The following is a 21147-nucleotide window of genomic DNA, read 5'->3' on the forward strand; positions in this document are numbered from 1 at the left end:
GAATAAGGTGTTAAGGGGTATGCTTGTCAGTTGATTAGAGGCTGGTATTGCACATAAGGTTTTAAGGGGGAGGTTCGCTGGGAATAAGGTGTTAAGGGTATGCTTGTCAGTTGATTAGAGGCTGGTATTGCACATAAGGTTTTAAGGGGGAGGTTCGCTGGGAATAAGGTGTTAAGGGGTATGCTTGTCAGTTGATTAGAGGCTGGTATTGCACATAAGGTTTTAAGGGGGAGGTTTGCTGGGAATAAGGTGTTAAGGGGTATGCTTGTCAGTTGATTAGAGGCTGGTATTGCACATAAGGTTTTAAGGGGAGGTTCGCTGGGAATAAGGTGTTAAGGGGTATGCTTGTCAGTTGATTAGAGGCTGGTATTGCACATAAGGGTTTAAGGGGGAGGTTCGCTGGGAATAAGGTGTTAAGGGGTATGCTTGTCAGTTGATTAGAGGCTGGTATTGCACATAAGATTTTAAGGGGGAGGTTCGCTGGGAATAAGGTGTTAAGGGGTATGCTTGTCAGTTGATTAGAGGCTGGTATTGCACATAAGGTTTTAAGGGGGAGGTTCGCTGGGAATAAGGTGTTAAGGGGTATGATTGTCAGTTGATTAGAGGCTGGTATTGCACATAAGGTTTTAAGGGGGAGGTTCGCTGGGAATAAGGTGTTAAGGGTATGCTTGTCAGTTGATTAGAGGCTGGTATTGCACATAAGGTTTTAAGGGGGAGGTTCGCTGGGAATAAGGTGTTAAGGGGTATGCTTGTCAGTTGATTAGAGGCTGGTATTGCACATAAGGTTTTAAGGGGGAGGTTCGCTGGGAATAAGGTGTTAAGGGGTATGCTTGTCAGTTGATTAGAGGCTGGTATTGCACATAAGGTTTTAAGGGGGAGGTTCGCTGGGAATAAGGTGTTAAGGGGTATGCTTCTCAGTTGATTAGAGGCTGGTATTGCACATAAGGTTTTAAGGGGGAGGTTCGGTGGGAATAAGGTGTTAAGGGGTATGCTTGTCAGTTGATTAGAGGCTGGTATTGCACATAAGGTTTTAAGGGGGAGGTTCGCTGGGAATAAGGTGTTAAGGGGTATGCTTGTCAGTTGATTAGAGGCTGGTATTGCACATAAAGTTTTAAGGGGGAGGTTCGCTGGGAATAAGGTGTTAAGGGGTATGCTTGTCAGTTGATTAGAGGCTGGTATTGCACATAAGGTTTTAAGGGGGAGGTTCGCTGGGAATAAGGTGTTAAGGGGTATGCTTGTCAGTTGATTAGAGGCTGGTATTGCACATAAGGTTTTAAGGGGGAGGTTCGCTGGGAATAAGGTGTTAAGGGGTATGCTTGTCAGTTGATTAGAGGCTGGTATTGCACATAAGGTTTTAAGGGGGAGGTTCGCTGGGAATAAGGTGTTAAGGGGTATGCTTGTCAGTTGATTAGAGGCTGGTATTGCGGCACTAACAGCTATAAATGAAAGTCGATACTATATTACTATATCTGCAGAAAGTCGATACTATATTACTATATCTGCAGAAAGTCGATACTATATTACTATATCTGCAGAAAGTCGATACTATATTACTATATCTGCAGAAAGTCGATACTATATTACTATATCTGCAGTCAATGCTGAAGCACTTCATGTGTGATGGTTTAACTGAGGCAAGCAGCTGCCATTTTAGGAATATTATTTAGGCCGAAGATTCAGGATGGATTTCTTCACATAGAATAGTTTCAGACATTACTTCTGTACAAGTTAAAATATGTGTTCTGTGAAATTATTTCAGACATAATGCACTACTTCTGTGCAATACTGGATAAGAAACATAACCATCTGCACTAAGGATTTGGTTGGAACTAAATGTGAACCCTGTCAGAGGTCAATTGGCCTTAACACTAGTGATGCCAATAGGGGGGGCTGAAGAGAAGGTAGGTGACCTGAAATAGGATAAGCGTAGAAGTCTCTCTGCAATGCTGGAATTGACAAGGATGAGAACATCATAGCGTCTGATCTCAAAGGATGGCCAGCATTATCTTACAGTTGTGAGAATAAATAGCCATAATGGACATGAGAGACTCAGAAAAGCAAAGTCTGGAAGAGATCAGCTTACATAATTCAGCCTCTTATAAAAAGGAGACACATTCCTGATGGGGCTATTTCTGTTGGGGCTCATCAAACATCAGCACCATTTCCTCAGTCAGTCCACTGGAACCTGATTATAATCAGAATCACATTTATTACCAAGTATGTGCACATACAAGGAATTTGACTCCGATTTTGATGACTCTCCAAGTATGAATTATATAAATGACATACATACAACTATTATAAACAAGACAAAAAATGTGCATATACATATATGTATAAGTACAAAGTGCAAAGTGCAACTCAGTGCAATATATACTGAAATAAACCCTGAAAGAAACATGTGTTAACAATAAGTAAACAATATTCCAGGACCCGCGGAGGCTTGGGGAAAAGAATACCCATCCTAATAAGCTGAGTTAATCGTTTATGAACCTGATGGCCTATGGGAAAAACTGTTCTTATATCTGCTTGTTTTGGTGCGTATTAATCTATAATGCCTGGCCAATGGTAGTAGTTCAAAAAGATGGTGGCTTGAATGACAAGGGTTGGTGATGATTTTTCCTGCCCATTTTATGACTCTGGAATAGTACAGGTCCTGCAAGGAGGGCAAACTGGCACCAATGATATTTTCAGCAGACCTGACTATTCAACGTAACCTATTTTTGTCATGTTTAGACACAGACCCAAACCACACTGTTATGGATGAACTGAGAACAAATTCAATGACTGCTGTATAGAACTGAATCAACAGCTCCTCTTAGAGTTTGAACTTCCTCAGCTGTCGCAAAAAGTACATTCGCTGTTGTGCCTTTTTTATGATGGACCCTACATTGGTCTTGCATTTCATGTCCTGGGGAAATTATAGATCACAAAAACTTGAACGATTCCATAAGTGACACAGCAGTATTAAATATAAAGGGGGGGATAATATTGCAGTACCACTCCTAAAGTCCACTGTCCTCTCCACAGTTTTAAGAGTGTTCAGATCCAGATTATTCTGCCTTTACCAAAGGGCCAGCTACTCAACCACCCATCTGTATGCAGACTCATCTCCATTCCTGATGAGCCCAATAATGGTTGTATCATCTGTGTATTTAATAACTGACAGAGAGGTCCTTAGAGATGCAGTCATTAGTGTAGAGGGAAAATAGCAGTGCGGAGGCACACATCCCTGGGGGGCACCTGTACTTATTGTGCAATAGCTAGATGTAAATTTCCCCAGTTTCACCTGCTGTTTCCTACTGGTCAGAAAATTGGTGATCCAATGACAGGTGGAGGCAGGAACGGAAAGTTGGGAGAGTTCAAGTGAAGAAGTTCTGGAATTATTGTATTAAATGCAGAGCTGAAGTCCACAAACAGAATCCTTGCATATGTCCCTGGGTTGTCAAGATGTTGCAAGATATAGTATAGACCCATATTAGTAAAGTGAAGGGGGTCCAACAAGGGAGCTGTAACATCCTTCAGGCGAGCTAACACCAGCCTCTCAAAAGTCTTAATGACCACTAATGTCCAAGCAACAGGCCTGCAGTCATTCAGTCATGTTATACTGAATTGGTTAGGGACTGGAATGACTGTAGTTTGTTTAAAACATAAGGGAACTTCACACAGCTCTAATGATTTATTAAACATCTTAGTAAAAACAAGAGCCAGTTGATCAGCACAGATTTTTAAACAAGACTAATTTCCTTCTTTCAGGACTCTGTGAGGGGGGGGGGGGTTTCAAAACAATCATAACAGATTTCCCTACTTTTCCCTGTCTTTACGTCTCTGGAACTCAGATCCGGAAGCCTCCAGCCTATGTTCCAATTTGCTAGGCAGAAGATATTTTAACACTATCTTGTTATAGCAATCCTTAACAATATTTTATCAAAAGACAGATAGAGTTTACAATCCAAAGATAAATGCTACACTACCAAGCATTCCACACAGTGCACATGGCAATTCAAGAAAGTTTGTGACCATGTTGTTCACACTTTTTAAAGCCCGAATGACTTTTCATTTAAAAGCACCAAAATCAGAGCCAGAAAGAACAAACAGTATAAAAAGCAAATGAGCAACAAGCAGAAAAGTACTAACCTATGTTTTAAAAAGTTGTGACCAAACACATTCCAATTTCACTCATAATTACCACAGACAAACTAATACTAAAATATTAGTAAAAAAATAGCAAAAAAAATCTAACACACTATCTGTTGGGCAACATCCTGAAGTTCAGTTGGCTGTACAAGCTTATCATAAGTCTACCTGTTTTAAAAACCGGAGGAGGTTTAAGGTTGGTAATATAATATGCTGGTGCCACCAGTAGTTGCCCACAGGTAAGGCAAGCCAATAAAAAGCAGGGAGTTTAGCAGAATGGCTGTAGTTTGGGGAAAATAGGGAGAACTTGTTGATTTAACAGCATTACGAAGACTAGTGCTTGAGTGCAAACATAGTGGAGTAATGGGGAGGAGCTCTTTAAACTCTCACTCCTAGGTTTCCAGGTGACAGAAGTAGTCGTAACCTGCTCTTGTTTAAGCAGAAGGCATATTCAAGATGGTAGAAATCATTGAGAAGACCAGAAAAGTCTGGACCAGCTGGTTGTGGATCTGCTCATGATGAAGAAACAGCTCTGAGGTGGGTGTCATAAGATGGATCTGTATTTGTCAGTAATAGCTCGGGTAGCAGAGAACCTGGAGGTTACTAGTAATATACTGGAGGGAGTCTGGTAATAGACTGCGTTCTTATACTGAAGGCAATGAAATACTTTAAAACTTCTGTTGAAGTGGTAACGGTTTCCCTGAACATGTGCTTGTGGGTTTATAGTCAGAGAACAGACTGTTATTTATGAAGACTTTTATCTTTTCAGGCTTGTTTAAAGAAATTGCCTTTGCAAGAGACTGTCAGCTGTAAAGGTAGTACAAAGCCCATATACTGAGCTATGGTCATGAACAAGACAAAATAATGATCATGTGATTTTCTGTTACCATGTGCTATGTTCCATATTGTTAATTTTACCAGCTGAAAGTGAAGCCAGTTTTATGTTCTGTAAATAAAATAACCCCTTATCTGCAAAGAACCAGGTGTGATCACTGCCTAAAACATCACAGGTGCTTAGTGGACGTAGAAGCAGGGTAAGGCAAGGAGCCCTCGAGAAATTACCCAATGTGATGCCTTTAGATTTCTATGTAGAGCCCTGGTAAACATAGGTTCATAGGCAGTTACTAGGCATGCTGTAACGGAGACAGTTAATGAGCCAAGACCAAATTCCCAATTGTCCCAAAGCACTGCCTGGTAAAGTGAATTGTTCAACGTCAGAATGTAAATGAAGATGGAAAGATTCAAACCCTGTACTCTGGGTACAGGAAGTGGCTCATTAACATGTCAGAGCTTTAGTCCTCTGCACTAACTGCCAACCAAGAATTATTCCCATAACCAACAAACCTCTGGCAAAGCATACAAGCTCTGTGGAACATGAACGCATAACCTGCTCCGTTTACACTGTGCAAAGCACTTCATTACAGGCTGAGCTCCTGAAGCAAAAAGAAAGACATTAAGTCAGTGAGGACACTACTTACTAAATATGTTCTATGTCTTGTAAAATCAGCAAACATTTCTTTCAGCTGAAATGCATCAAGCGTGGATTTAAGCTAAAAGTGGAAATCTTGTGTGCAATTTGATATCATTGAGCCATATAAAGCTGTATTTATATGTCTTTGGTTATAAATGTAACATTATATGAAGGACAACTGATGCATTGAAAAGTGGACAGGCTTAGAGTATCCAAAGAACAGAACAAGAAAAGCACTTTGTACAAGGCTACAAGCAGACCATGTTTAATGAGGAAAGAGGACCAAACCCCATGAGTACAGGGTTAGGCAATAACTTAATTTATGAAAATGGTTTAAATTACTTAGATAATAGAAGGGCAGTTGACTATCATCCTTAAACTAACATTCAGATATAGTGATGCAATTAAAGCTATATCTGTGGATCAATTAAATTTTGCTACATATGTTCTCAATGATGATGTGTGCAGTCTGTAAACGTGTTCTGTAAGGGATGATCTGTTAGACTGGAGTCAGGCAGGATGGACACCTGGACTGGTTTGTATGGTGACAGCTCTAAGTAGCTTTGGGAAGATGATATTCCAGAGAGGTAGCCACTTCTCTGACAACTTAGATCTAAGGCTTAGAATATTGCATTCCAGGAGGTAGCATTGGTAACTTAATGCTACAATATGCTCAGCGTTTACCTATGTAAGGGTCCCAGGGGTAGTACTGGTAACTTAATACTACAATACGCTCAGTGTTTAATTACATAAGGGTCCCAGACGGCAGTACTGGTAACTTAATACAACAATACCCTCAGCATTTAATTATATAAGGGTCCCAGGAGGTAGTACTGGTAACTTAATATTACAATACGCTCAGCATTTAACTATATAAGGGTCCCAAGGAGGTAGCACTGGTAACTTAATACTACAGTATGCTCAGTGTTTAACTATATAAGGGTCCCGGGGGATAGCATTGGTTACTTAATACTACAGTACGCTCAGTGTTTAACTATATAAGGGTAGAATTCTAAGCTTGGTTTATTAAACAGAAATTTCTTGGTAATATGAATTTTGTGAAGCTAGAGGAATTTCTTTGTTAAAAAATATATGCACCAGGTACTACTGTAACAGAAGTCAAGTAATTAGAAATTAAGTTGCAGACATTCCTTTTGTAGCATTTTAAGAAACAAGGGTTAAAAAAGATAATGTGAGGTAATAATGGGTGGACAGATGCAAAGGACATGTATCATCATCTGCTTCATCTTCAGTTTATTTGGTTTCTTTTTATGAAACCACAATTAACAATCACAGTCTGATAGTAAAGAAGAAATAAATATAAATATACAAAACAAACTGTAAAACCCATTCTTTCATCATAAGTAAGAGAATATACAATTTATACTAGTATACTAGTATTTATACTGTATACCTACAGTATCGAAAGCTTTTGACACTGAGTTGAATTATCTACTCCTGAAGAAGTTAATTACTCTAGACATTAACCAAAATACTTCACAGTGCCTAAGTAGCTCTTTCCAGGATAGGTTACAAGTAGTTAGATGGCGGAACACATATTCTTCTCTAAAACCAATATAAGTAGGAGAGTCAAAAGGATCACTTCTCTGCCATCTTCTAGTTAACATGTTCATTAGTGAGACATACAAATATGTTACACAGTATGAAGGCTTTCCATGGAATAGGCCCAGAGGTGCATAGGTACTTACTAGGCTATCGATTCTTGAGGAGATTCACAAGCCTAGCCATGCATTTCAAAGAGGTTTATTAACTCTAGTATTATAAGTACAATTAACCCGGAGCTCTTTGTATTTTAAGTAGGAATAACCAGTGCTGGGCAGACATTTACATGTTACATCTATTTTTAAGGGACAGTGGTACTAATCCAGGGATGAACTTGCAGTCTCCCATCCATTCATTCAAATTATGCTTGAAAAGAGCGAAAGATATACTTTGCATGAAGAGAAAGACAATATCTATTTTTCTAGCATGTTCAATTTAAGTTGCAGAAGAGATTCAGATCTCTTGAGTGGGTATTTCTGCAACTATTGGATTAGTAGATGTGCAGTAGATCTAAACTGATGAGTCAATAGAGGCCCTGCAAGCAAGGCAGAGATTGTCCCTCAGTAGTCTGCATGATACCATGATGAAGGACAAGGCTTTGAGATGGTCAGTGTAACACTTCTACGTGTTTGAAAGCACTGGTGTCAACAACACCTTGGATGATTCTTGCAGCATCCTCTCTTTCATCAAAGACACTGCCCTTTACAGAGATATGGTGTTACAGGTTGGACTGTGGAAAGGCCGCCAACAATACTACTAAGAACAATTGCATTCTGTCTAGGCTTTGTCCTTGCCCATCCCACCATTTCATTGGGTCTTTTCCTACAATGTGCCAAGGTGTGGCTCCTTATCCACACATTATTTATGTCAGGTAGATCTCAAATCCATGATTTAGCTCTTTCTATCATGCCCCCCCGCTTTTCCAAAAAGTTGTTTTCCATACATAACCAGTACACTCATATAGTTGTGATTCTCTTCACAACTGAAGTTGTCTCTCCTGTGTCTTGCTGACTGCTGCTGCAACATTTTTTAACCTGGAAATATGTTTGCAAAGACTTACACCTTCCTAATCTATTTACCCTCCATAACTTTTGTGCCTTGCATTTCATTCATTAATTAAAAAGTAGCAGAAGTACAGTGAAACATTAGACATTATAGACAGAGAAATGTAGGCCCTTGAGGGATTGCAGTCATAACTTGGAAAAGAAATTCCCAAATATGTACACACTGATCATGGTACATTACAATTCCCAAATACATAGTCATTGATCATGGTATCTTACAATTCCCAAACATGTAAACACTGATCATGGTACCTTACAATTCCCAAATATGTAGACACTGATCATGGTACCTTACAATTCCCGAATATGTAGACATTGATCATGGTACCTTACAATTCCCAAATATGCAGACATTGATCATGGTACCTTACAATTCCCAAATATGTAGACATTGATCATGGTAACTTACAATTCCCAAATATGTAGACATTGATCATAATATCTTACAATTCCCAAATATGTGGAAACTGATCGTGATATCTTACAATTCCCAAATATGTAGACATTGATCATGGTACCTTACAATTCCCAAATATGTAGACATTAATCATGGTACCTTACAATTTCCAAACATGTAGACACTGATCATGGTACCTTTCAATTCCCAAATATGTAGACACTGATCCTGGTACCTTACAATTCCCAAATATGTGGAAACTGTTCATGGTATCTTACAATTCCCAAATATGTAGGTATTGATCATGGTATCTTTCAATTCCCAAATATTTGCAGGTAGAAGTATGTAACTATTGCAATATTTCCTTCCTTGCCAGAAAGCGTATAATCCTGAAGATGTCACCCTGAAATCTACTGCTAACAGCCTTTGTTAGCAATGTTATGGTATCTGTGCATTTTTAAATCTCTTCAGTTAATTCCCTCTTTCCTTCAACTTTCATGTAAATACAGAGCCCAACCACAATTAAAATGTTAGAATATATGAGTGATGAAAGTTCAGTCAGATTTATAAAGTTCTTATGCAAATGAAATATAGTTGCGTTTTGCTCTTTGAATCACATGAAAGCACATGAGTAAATACTACCATTGGTATAGCAGCCCTCAGGCTGTTGTGGACGAGTTGTGCTCTCTTCATGCAGAAGCACTGTGCAAGCCTTAGTAAAGTGTGCAATACGTGTGTGAGTATTTTGTCTATGCATTCTTATGCTTTTCTGTGCCTAGTGTATGCCCACACAGAATGTAAGACACAGATATGTTACACTTTAGTGGGAGTGGTTCACACTCTATTATCAGCTTCATGCGTCTATATATCATTCAAAACCTAGATCTTATGGCAATGCAATCCATAAAAGCACAGGGCTATGCCCTAAGCTGGTGTCTAAAAGAGATCTGGATTTTTCCACTACCTGCTGTAGGAGTCATAAAGAGACCCAGATTTCTCCTCTGTCTGCTGTAGGAGTCATACCTGCAGAACATGGAGCAGGCAGCCTTCAACCTGCACAAGCCAGAGGCTTTCAGTTTCATGCTGCACTTAAATCCAGCCAAATATGAAATACATCAATTAATATTTCTCTTTCTGGTAGTCAGACAAACAGTCTAATGGGAGATCTATGCCATACACGTTGTTAACAAGAATATGAATACTGATTACTCCCTCTTCTGCATAAATATCTTTATAAAAAACAAATGCCAGCTGCAAGAGCTTAAAAGCTAATACATTAACTTTATTACGTAATAACAAAAGCATTGCAAATATAGATTAAAAAATGATGCGTAATTTAGCGCACACACAAAAATCAAAGACAATAAAGATTGACAGGCAACATACAGAGAAAGCTATTTCACAGACTACAAAGTTCCCTGGCTAGAATTTACTACACTAATATAAGCCCTAACAATTAGAAATTATTATTAGTACTGACAAATAGTTCTACCACAAACAAAAAATTAACATCACCTAGCATCTTCTCTTTTATAGCATGGTAAACAGATTTATATGCAATATTGTTCCTCCAGTCTGCAGTGCTCATCTCATGGCAACAGAAAAATAGAAAGTTGTAAAACCACTTTTTAGTTTTCATAGCCATAACAGACTTGCCAATACATATCCAATTCTATTCCTTTCCTTTGAAACTTTCCTGGTGCCTTAATGATATACAAGCCATTTCGTTTGTCAGCTATTATTGCAATTACATCACAGCAATTAAATCTCATAATAAAAACAGATCCCAGTCTTTTATCTTTGTTTGCTACATTAACAGGAGGAGACAGCAAGTCTGGAAATCCAAAACACTTTAAAAGACATTTCACGTTCTTTGATATTCAGAAAGAAAAATGTCACATGTTTATCTACTCATAACAATAACACCACTGTTTGCAGATGAACAAAACAGAGAAGAAAAAAGAAAAATATATATTTACATATTTCATTAAAACTGCCTAATTCTGTATTGAGGGTAGGAGACCTACCTACCTACCTACCCCCATGCTAGATCATTCAGTACCTGGGATGAATGATTGAACAGTCTTTGTGTCTTGTCATTCCCCTTGGCAGGTTGTCCTGCACTTTCACTTGGATATCATCCAATCCCAGTGTCTTATTCCTCCTTGATTCTGTAAGTAGCATAATTACATCTTCCTTAATGATTTCCACTGTCCCTTACTACCCTGACCTCCATTCCTTACTGATAATCTTCTTGCAGCTCATTTACCCACAATGATTATAGGTTTATAGGTGAATACTAGGCTAAATGACCCAAAGGACCATTTGAAACCTAGCCAATAACCCAAGGTCGGAATCAAGCCCTGCACCTTGTGTCTATGAACTAAGACCTTAAGCATTAAGATGGTATTGTTGATGCAAATTTTATGCCATTTTGTTCTGGCTTATGTCCTCCAAAAAAAAAAAAAAAACTACTTGATCTGACACAGTTGCTCTATTACCTACACCTGATTGGCACATTCACTCACCTTACTGAGAGACTGGGAGTAGCTCACCAACCCTCACATAACCTGAAATATACAGAGCCACCATAGATGGTGACACCACATGACCAATCTGTTCCCTGTCATGTGACCTCACAGGTGTCCCTGTTCAGAACAGGTGTTGTGCCCAATTTTGCCCTGACCAACAGCCCATTGGATATTTCAATTCCTAGTCTTCAGCTCTCTGGCCCATCACCTATTAAGACAGATAAGAAATGGTGGGGGGTAGGAAGTGGGTTAGTCACTTGATCAGACAGACTGTCCTAACCCCTGGAGCTCTAACCCTAAACCACCTCTCTCTAGGAATCCGTTTTTGATGAAGGTCTTTTGAAAGGATAAGCATCACCACATATGGCTTCCCAGGCAAAACTATTGCCTTGCCAGTACCCAGTACTCCATCTTGGTGTCACCCAAGCAGAGAGTCAGAGTTATCTCTCCCCACCCTGGAGAATGTGTGAGTATTGGCCAAGTACTTCCATTTTCCTAACCTTTCCTCTCCAGCACCCACATTGCTAGTTGAATACAGATCATTTGGGTTAAAGCCATGGCTTCGTGCCATTGTGTCATGGGACAGATTAGTACGATTTTGTCTTCTCTCACATTCCTGCTCTCATTTTTTAAGTATTATTTTTGGCCTTTCTCAGCTCAGCAGTTTGGCATGACAGTGTAGTGATCCTGTTCTTATTATAGCATCCCACATCTCTAGATGGGGAAAAGGGTCTTATTTTGAGTTGGAACACCCTAACATGTAGTAATTTGTCTGTCTAAGCAGTGTGGAAGTGAGAGTCTGGTACAGGTAAGCTGTCATTCAATGCTGATTCAAATGTCACTCATTGTTCGTTTTTTCTCTCCCTTATCTGTTAACTGCCAAGTATATTGCAATGCCTATCACAGGGCTCCCAGTGTACACGTGTGCTTCTTGCACATGAGCTGTGCATTACTAATGTGTTGCTGGGTTTTCATTCCAAAGTCCTGCTATCTGTTGCAAGAATGCAGCTCCAGGCTTGCCAATAGATGATACTCTAACACTGAGATAATACCAACTCCTTTCCCATGGGTTGGCTCAGCATAGATCAATTGCTCATGCCTGTCCCTCTATGACTTGCTGTTTCAGTGCCTGAGCTGCTACATGAACCTGGGCCAGCTGACACATTATCTGTTTGGCTCCATCTTTCTACACCGTAGCGCTGGCTTGTGGTCTTGTTAGCACTTGTGGCCAGTGGTACAAGGTTTGATTTCCACAGCCTCCTTTACCTAACTGTATGACTCTGAGCAAGTCACTTAGCCAGACACTGCTCCTGGGCTGAGTCTGAAAAAGGCCCATGGAGATCAGTGCTCTAACTCAGAAAACAAATACAAATAAATAAACAAATAAATAATATCAGATTTTATCTTATTTTTTTCCTGACAATTCATGAACTTGATTGCTATTGTTTTCGCATGTTTGGCATTTTAATGCTTCGTAACCATTGCTTTAAAAAGTCTTTACCTCTTTACCACCCACAAACCTGTCAAATGTTTGCATCATACATCATTTTTTGTAGTGAAATATGCACTGCTTATTATCATCACAAAACAAAACATAAATATTTCATAATAAAGTAGAACTCTATAATTTCTGTCATCAGGCTACATGCATCATCATTTTTAAAGAACAGTATTATTATGATTATTTTTAGGTACAGTTAACCTATTCATAATTATCTTCATAACCAAATGCATTTCCATGCATTACCGGGATGGCTTATCTCATTTTCAGATGCCCTTACCTATGGAGGTGAACATTCCTTTCTGCATGTTTATGTTGTTACTCTGAAATCCAACTGGCCCTAAAATGAAAAGTAAAAGTTAGAAATAAACCAAAAATTCAACTTTCATACCATATTATTTAGCTGTTTACTGTATTATGTCAGACTTAATAATTGTATTTATCTATTTATTTGCATTTGATAACTGGGATAGTCTTGTTGGGTGGATGGCCCTTTTCACTGGAGTCGCAGGGGAAAAATTTCCAAGCTAACAAAGGCATTATAAACAGATGTACCAACATACAATAGTATAGTTATTTTTAACACTGACAGTCATATTAATAGGGAAAGATTGTACTGAGACTAGTTTACCAGATTCACATCCCACTACAAAAGCTGTCAGTAAGAGATCTGATATCAGTCTTGGTATAGGAGAAGTAATAGTAATAAAATAAAATAAGTAATAAAATAATAGTAATAAAAGACAGCATAGTAAAGGCAAAGTATAGTGAATATTAGGCAGTACTGTCAGGGGATTGCAAGGGAAAGAAATGGGGATGGAAGTTAGAGGGATAGTGGGGTACAAAGGTTTTGTCTCTGTCCTTGTCTCAGCTCACTGTCAGATCTCCTCATAGTCAGTTGGCCTGTTTGTTTCCCATTAGCAGGGCAAAGAGGTCATCATTTACACAGTTGTCAGGAAGTATCCAACTTTTATTTATTTATTTTTTGCTGTCCTATTCCCTGCACATACTTAGCAAAGCACCAGTGCGACCATGCACAAATAGTTAAAGTGAAGGACATCCATTCACTTCCGCCATGGGCATTCCTTGTCAAACATCTCACTCCTCCCCATGAAGCATGGCTTGTGTTTTCTCTGATCTCCACTGAGGAAATAACAGCACTGTTGTGTCCCCAAGTGCACCTCTCCATCCATATACCCCTGCCTCTGGAGAGGAAAGTGAGCCCTACACCTTTATCCACCCCTCCTCAACAGGATCCTCCAGTGACAGAGCTTCCAGTTATACCCCAGAACCTAGGTGTCAGCCAAAACTCAGACCCTAGACCCTAGGTGACAGCCAGAACTCAGACTCTAGATCCTAGGTGACAGCCAGAACTCAGACCCCAGACCCTAGATGACATCCACAACTAAGACCTCTGTGCCATAGCTAACTATATTTAGCAGTGATGCATTTTGTGTCCCACGTACCCTATATTACAGGAGGCTAGAATGGGGTATCCTATTAAAGTGTTTTACGTGCAGTTCATGGCTTGATGGTAAAATACAGGCATTAAGGGGTGAAGAAGTAATAATTAATATTAATTATATATTTAGTAATAGTAATTAGATTAGGGATTAACCAATCAGGTTACAAGTATCAAAGGATCAAATATAAAGATACATCTTGAGTTACAAGATATGATATATTCCAACTTCATGCATTCAAAATATGACTAGAAAAGGGTAATACAGATATGGGAACAAATTCTGAAGACATATCTGCCTGCAACTGGCACTTTTCTGTGTTTAAGAAAGAATGTAGGCATTATATTTCTATTCTTTGATTCTACACAAGGTGTGGTGGATAGAAGGGTCTGCTAAAGGACTGTGGAAGTTCTGCAGTATCCTGGGAGTCAGAGATTGTAGGCAGAAATTATGGGAATCAAACTCATGTCTATTAGGTAGTTGTGACAACTGCATTGAATTAACATCATATACATTAGAATTTATTGCGAAACCTTCTGAAATTGCCATTCATTGGCTATACGGATGCACATGCTTGTGGTAGCATATTCCTATCGTTATGAAAAATACCAGCTCAGTGTGGATTTTGCAGTTTGTAGGTGCATTTCATACAGCTTCAGTTCTGCGGCTTTGTCTTTCTCCAGCTAGGTGTTGCATTGTTTGTCTTTCTGTGTATTACCTTTAGATGCTTTGGCAACAGTGGCTCTCATGGTATCCTGATAGCAGTGAGAAGGTCAGGTGATCGATAAGTAGTACTTAACTAAAATGTGCATTCATCAGACAAGGCTGCTGTGGTTAGGAGTTACCATATCCCTGAAATCTGGTTACTTTGTAGTTTATTATATTAAGTATGAGGTGCAAGAGTCAAAGCCTCCTGCACAAAGTTATATGGGCTTCTTCTCACAAAAAAAAAAATCTGTTTTCAAAAACTGTATCACTTGCATTTTTTGAACTGATACACCATTTGATGGAACAGTTTTTGATGATTGTCATTGAACCATGCTAATAGTATTCTAGATTCTATCACTCTGGCAAAGTCAAGTCAATGGTAAAGAAGTAACAATAAGAGCATTGTGGGTTAACAGAATCTGTATTCAATGCTCTGAGTTCTGGCCATCACCTAGGGTCAGGGGTCCAAGTTCTGGCTGCCATCTAGGGTCTATGTTCTGGCTGTCATCTAGGGTCTGGGGTTCAAGTTTTGGCTGTCACCTGGGGTCTGGTGTCTGAGTTCTGGCTATCACCTAGGGTCTGGGATATAACTAGAGGCCCTGTCTGGAGGATCCTGTTGGAGAGGGGCAGATGAAGGGGGAAGAGCTCGCTTGCCTCTCCTGAGGCAGGGGTGTGTGGGTGGACAGGTGCACTTGGGGGCATAACAGTTCTGTTATTTCCTTAGTGATACCAGAGAAAACACAACTCATGCTTCAAGGGGAGGAGTGATAGAAGTCAAGTACCCCTATGGAGGCTATCCCAGAGTTTGCCAATTGATAAACATAGATCAGAAACATTAGAACAGAACCACAAATAAACTGCTTTATTAAAATTGAACTTTATACTTTTTTTACTTTTAATTTCAAGAGGAAAACTATTCCATATTCTATCCCAACCATTTGTATTCACTTGGGTAAAGGCCACCAAATGTCGACAATTTCTATTATTATGGTTATAGTTCAAAAATGTAATATCCAGTGTAGCAGAGAGCATTTCATATGAAATACAGTTATAATCATCAAGAATTAATCTGCAGCTCATATAATACAGAGACAATAATTTTCCTATTCTAAATAACTCAAGGTGAAATTTTATGATGTTTACCTTTTGTGTAAAAATTATTTTTGGTTTAAGGTTATGAGCTGTTAATAATTACTTTTGTATATTCCAGAGTTTGATTCCTTTGGCCTCCATTTGCCAGCTGTATGACTCAAGTCAAGTTGCATAACAACTTATTATTGCTCCTTGTCTGCGTTGAAAAAAGGTTGGTGTGATTCATCACGCTGCTCTGGTTAACAGATAGAAAGTTTTGCAGCTTGCCTGTTTGGTCAGATCATTTTGAACACAGTTGTCAACAAAGAAATATCAGTCAACATAATGCATACTTTTTAAATTAGTGTATTAAGATCACAGCATAATAAGTAAATAAAAGGATCCAGTTATTCGCTTTAGGATAATATCTAATTATCGACCATGGAATGGGTAAGGCCAATCTATAACTCAATGTTATTTCAAGGCCAAAAAGGGACAATTGGCTAGGATTAAAATGGCTGCAAGAGTAGCTAGCCAAGTACTTACCTATGACTCACTGAAGTTATAATATATACTAAAAGTGGTGGGAGTTACTTATCTTTTAAATTGTTCCTTTACTAAATTATCATACATTAAGCACAGGTTTTTAAATCAACTTCAGAGATGTGCAGTTATCCACATCTCTGGAAATCTGTGCCGAAGCAATTCCTTTTTCTCTCCACATTACATTAGCTCTAACAGGAAGTACTCTGTCATCCTTCTGTTAGCGCTAGATCAAATAGGTTCATTGGTTAGTACCAGGTTAGCTGCTCTTACCTGCCATTTTAGCCTAGCCATTGGATCTAAGGATGGGAAACAGAAAATTTACCCCAGGACTGTCCCATGTACTACTAATGGACAGATGCAGCTCCTAAATGCTTTATCCCATGCAATGATACCCTCAAATTAGCTATGGTGTGATCCCAGTTATTCTCACTGGGTGTAATATTTAATTATTGACCATGTAATGGGTAAGGCCAATATAACAGCAAATGGGATAGGTTGATTCACGCACCAAAAGGGAAAGTGACTAGGCTTAAAACGGCCCACAAAGGCAGCTAGCCTAGTACTTACCTATGAACCTATAACAGCAGCTAGCCTAATACTTACCTATGAACCTGTAAAAGAATAAAAGAATGGTAGAACTTGAAGAAAGAGATATATGACAATGCAAAGACCTACTGAGGAAATGCAATTTAGTGTCAAGACGCCCAAACAGATATACATATTTTAAGAGAAGCATTAAAACAAAGATTGATTTCATTTTCACAAGCATTGTGGTATTTGAAGGATAAAGGCTATTATTCTGCAGTGGATTTTCAGACCATAAAACCTTCTTGATGCAAACTGAAGAGTCAGATTATTTTGAATCTATGAGGGAAGGTCACTTTAAAATTAGGTTAGTTATGATCACAAAGGAAAATATAACTTCTTGTTTAGATAGAATGTAGAATGATCTCTTAGATCTGAGATGTGCATTTTCTTTATGAAATGACTGGTGAAGGTAGTTGAAGGTGAAGTTGAAAGAAAATATTTATTTTATTTGCCCTTTGATAACCACGAAAGTCCGAATTAACCAATGGCCTATCTTCAGCGGAGGGCTGGGAAAAATACCAGTGAGAATGGGATTTGAACCCATGCCTGTAGAGCACAATAGATTAGCAGGCCATGGCCTTAACAACTCATCCACCACATCTTCAATAAATAAATAATTCTTCTTGTATTCATGAAATACAGATGGAGATAATACATAAACAACAAACAACAGGCATTACTGGATATAATAATGCACTGTGCAATATTCATCCCTTAGTAGCTAGGAAATTATTCTCAGCTCACGTGCACAGCACTAAGTATTGATTTTGGGGTCAGGGGTCAGCACTACTTTACTCCAGACCCTCAAGGTCTCCTATAGCAGATATGAAAAAATAAGGGGAGGAGTATAAAGGGGATTTATGGTGTGTCAGGACAGTTTGTAACAAATTTAGATGTCAAGTTAAAGTGACTGCAAGAATATGTTATAATAAATTTACAAAACTATAAGGACAGCAAGATTTTTTGTACAGGTCCTTTTTGGTATCTGTGACTAGAATGAGATGGATAAGAGTAATTTTCATTGCTAGAATTGAAGCTGGCATTAAGAGGGGGCAGATAACTGATTAACCCCCAGAGAAACATGAAATCCAGTTTGAATACTCTTAAGTCTCCGAATGTCAGACAGGGATGTGTGCTTTTGTCTTTTCTGAATGAATGATTTTTGAAAGGGGTTTCAGAGTGTGCTGCTTTTAATAATTAACAGTATTAAAATTGATAGAGAGCAGGCTTGCTAGGTTGAAGTTATATGATTAGAGACTAAATTTGTTAAAATGTAACTAGAAAGTTTTAGTATTAATGATACAGTGCCATATTCAGTTGCAACTAAGCAAGGCATTAGTGTATAATGTGTTAGGTTGGTACCAGACAGTAAAAGGGGAGGAGGAAGGCATTAGAGCTCTGTTATGGAAAGAAAATGTGGAGAAAGCACTTTATAATATTACCCATAATGCTTTATTGAAAATGGTACTGAGTTAAGAGTTTTGTAAAAAAGGCAGATAGGTTATATAGGATGTTGCAGTTGAAAGCTATGATAAATTGTTATTTGAAAACAAATGTTAAAATGTATAACCATGTGATGCAGATGTTTCCAATGAGTCCTGTTTTGTTAAAAGTGTATACATTTTGTGGGATTCAGAATTGCAAAAGAGAAATATCCTTCTTTAAATTGGGGCACTTACATTAATTCTGCTATTAAGAAAGCATCTGTTGTATAATGATTCTCCATAAACATCTGTTGTGTAATGATTCTCCATAAACATCTGTTGTATAATGATTCTCCATAAACATCTGTTGTATAATGATTCTCCATAAACATCTGTTGTATAATGATTCTCCATAAACATCTGCTGTATAATGATTCTCCATAAACATCTGTTGTGTAATGATGCTCCATAAACATCTGTTGTATAATGATTCTCCATCATCATTATTATCATTATCAACATCATCGTCCTCTTTCTTCACATTTTCTATATGGGCTGTCACATCAGTTGTAGCCTTTTTGAGTTCAGTGCCACTCTCCTACCTTCTTTGATAGACATGCCTGAATGTCACAGGTTTTCTCTCACCCAATCCATCCATCACTTTGCTGGATGTCCTTGTTTCCTCTCATCTTCTTCCTGGCTCTCCCAAATCTTCTTTGTCAAATTATTGTCTTCTTTTCTGTCAGTTATCCAAGCCACTGTACTCTTCTTTCACTTTCTTTGCAACTGGAACTTCTTTGGCTTCTGACAGTATTGGAAAAAATCAATCAAATAATCAGACATGGGAATGGAACCCATAATCATTGAATTTTCCAACATCAAAGGTATGCATTCTACCTCTCGAGCCACACTGACACTATATGCAGATATTAATATGAGGTGGTTTGAATGATCTACCAAATAAAAGTGTATGGAAAGGTTTACAATTAACAGCTGTGTAACTGTATTTCTTCCCTATTGGACATTGCTGTAAATTCTGAGTATACTGTCAGATATGTTCATTTTGTTTGTTTGACTGGTGTACCCCTTTGGCATTAGAAAATAGACTGTTTACACAGCGATTATTCTGGGTTTTAGCACATCAGTTTATGTCTGTCAAACATGCAAGCTGCTAAGACGATACTAAGGTTCATAATACCTTGCTTATTACATCAGTCAGTGTAATATAATTCACTATATTTACCAGAATGATACACGTGTATCTACATAGGATGTTATCAGCGTGTTATCTGTTACATTATTCATAACTACTAGTTTGTATTGATAAATACAAAGTCATAAAGATTATCCATTTTATTAATGCAAACATACATTCATGGATGCATAGAAAGTTGCCAATTCCATGTCCAGTTCCATGTCCGTAATTCAATCCAACATCCCATAGTGTACGCCGAGCAATTATTTCCATATTTCTTCCTGAAAAATAGAAAAAAATTAGGTACATTAATTTAAAAATTTAGATTGGAAAAAAAAAACATGAGTAGGCATTTGTATTGGTGTTACTTATTATGAAGTTATCTCCCCGGACCTCTGCTGAAAATGGACATGTATCCAGTTGGACTAGCCTGGTCAACAAATGTAAAATAAATAAAAAATAAATGAAATAATAAACCCAACTCCATTTCCCTGATCTACCTGTAAGCTTTCAGTGGGTCAGAATGTTAAACAAAAATAAAGGACTAAACAGCACAGCTAAAATCAAATAAAAACCTTAGTGGGTAAGTGCTTTCATGCTCATAATGTACTTCATCAGACCACAGCATACTAAATCACAGTTCAAATATATACAACAGACACAATAAATCAATTAAACACTCCACGTGATAATAAATCACAGTTCAAATATATATAACAGACACAATAAATCAATTCAACACTCCACGTGATACTAAATCACATTTCAAATATATATTACAGACACAATAAATCAATTCAACACTCCACGTGATACTAAATCACAGTTCAAATATATATAACAGACACAATAAATCAATTCAACACTCCACGTGATACAAAATCACAGTTCAAATATATATATATAACAGACACAATAAATCAATTCAACACTACACGTCACACTAAATCACAGTTCAAACATATATATAACAGACACAATAAATCAATTCAACACTCCACGTGATACTAAATCACAGTTCAAATATATATATATAACAGACACAATAAATCAATTCAACACTCCACGTGATACTAAATAACAGTTCAAATATATATATATAACAGACACAATAAATAAATTCAATACTACACGTCACACTAAATCACAGTTCAAACATATATATAACAGACACAATAAATCAATTCAACATTCCACGTGATACTAAATAACAGTTCAAATATATATATATAACAGACACAATAAATCAATTCAACACTACACGTCACACTAAATCACAGTTCAAACATATATATAACAGACACAATAAATCAATTCAACACTCCACGTGATACTAAATCGCAGTTCAAATATATATATATAACAGACACAATAAATCAATTCAACACTCCACGTGATACTAAATAACAGTTCAAATATATATATATAATAGACACAATAAATGAATTCAACACTACACGTCACACTAAATCACAGTTCAAACATATA

At 37.9% G+C, this 21147-nt stretch overlaps 1 protein-coding gene across 1 annotated transcript in view; it reads right to left on the bottom strand.

The window, feature by feature from the left end:
- Positions 1-21147, bottom strand: part of XPNPEP2 (X-prolyl aminopeptidase 2) — a 983740-nt gene that overhangs the window by 87394 nt on the left and 875199 nt on the right. The window contains exons 17-18 of the mRNA XM_044057066.1: positions 19836-19940; positions 12945-13004 (exon numbers count right to left, since the gene is read on the bottom strand). Of these exons, the coding sequence (XP_043913001.1) occupies positions 12945-13004; positions 19836-19940 (165 nt within the window). The remainder of the gene's footprint in view (positions 1-12944; positions 13005-19835; positions 19941-21147) is intronic.

This window comes from Protopterus annectens, chromosome 15.part0, assembly GCF_019279795.1.
Source record: "Protopterus annectens isolate FY-2018-M chromosome 15.part0, PAN1.0, whole genome shotgun sequence".
Classification (NCBI taxonomy): domain Eukaryota; kingdom Metazoa; phylum Chordata; order Ceratodontiformes; family Protopteridae; genus Protopterus; species Protopterus annectens.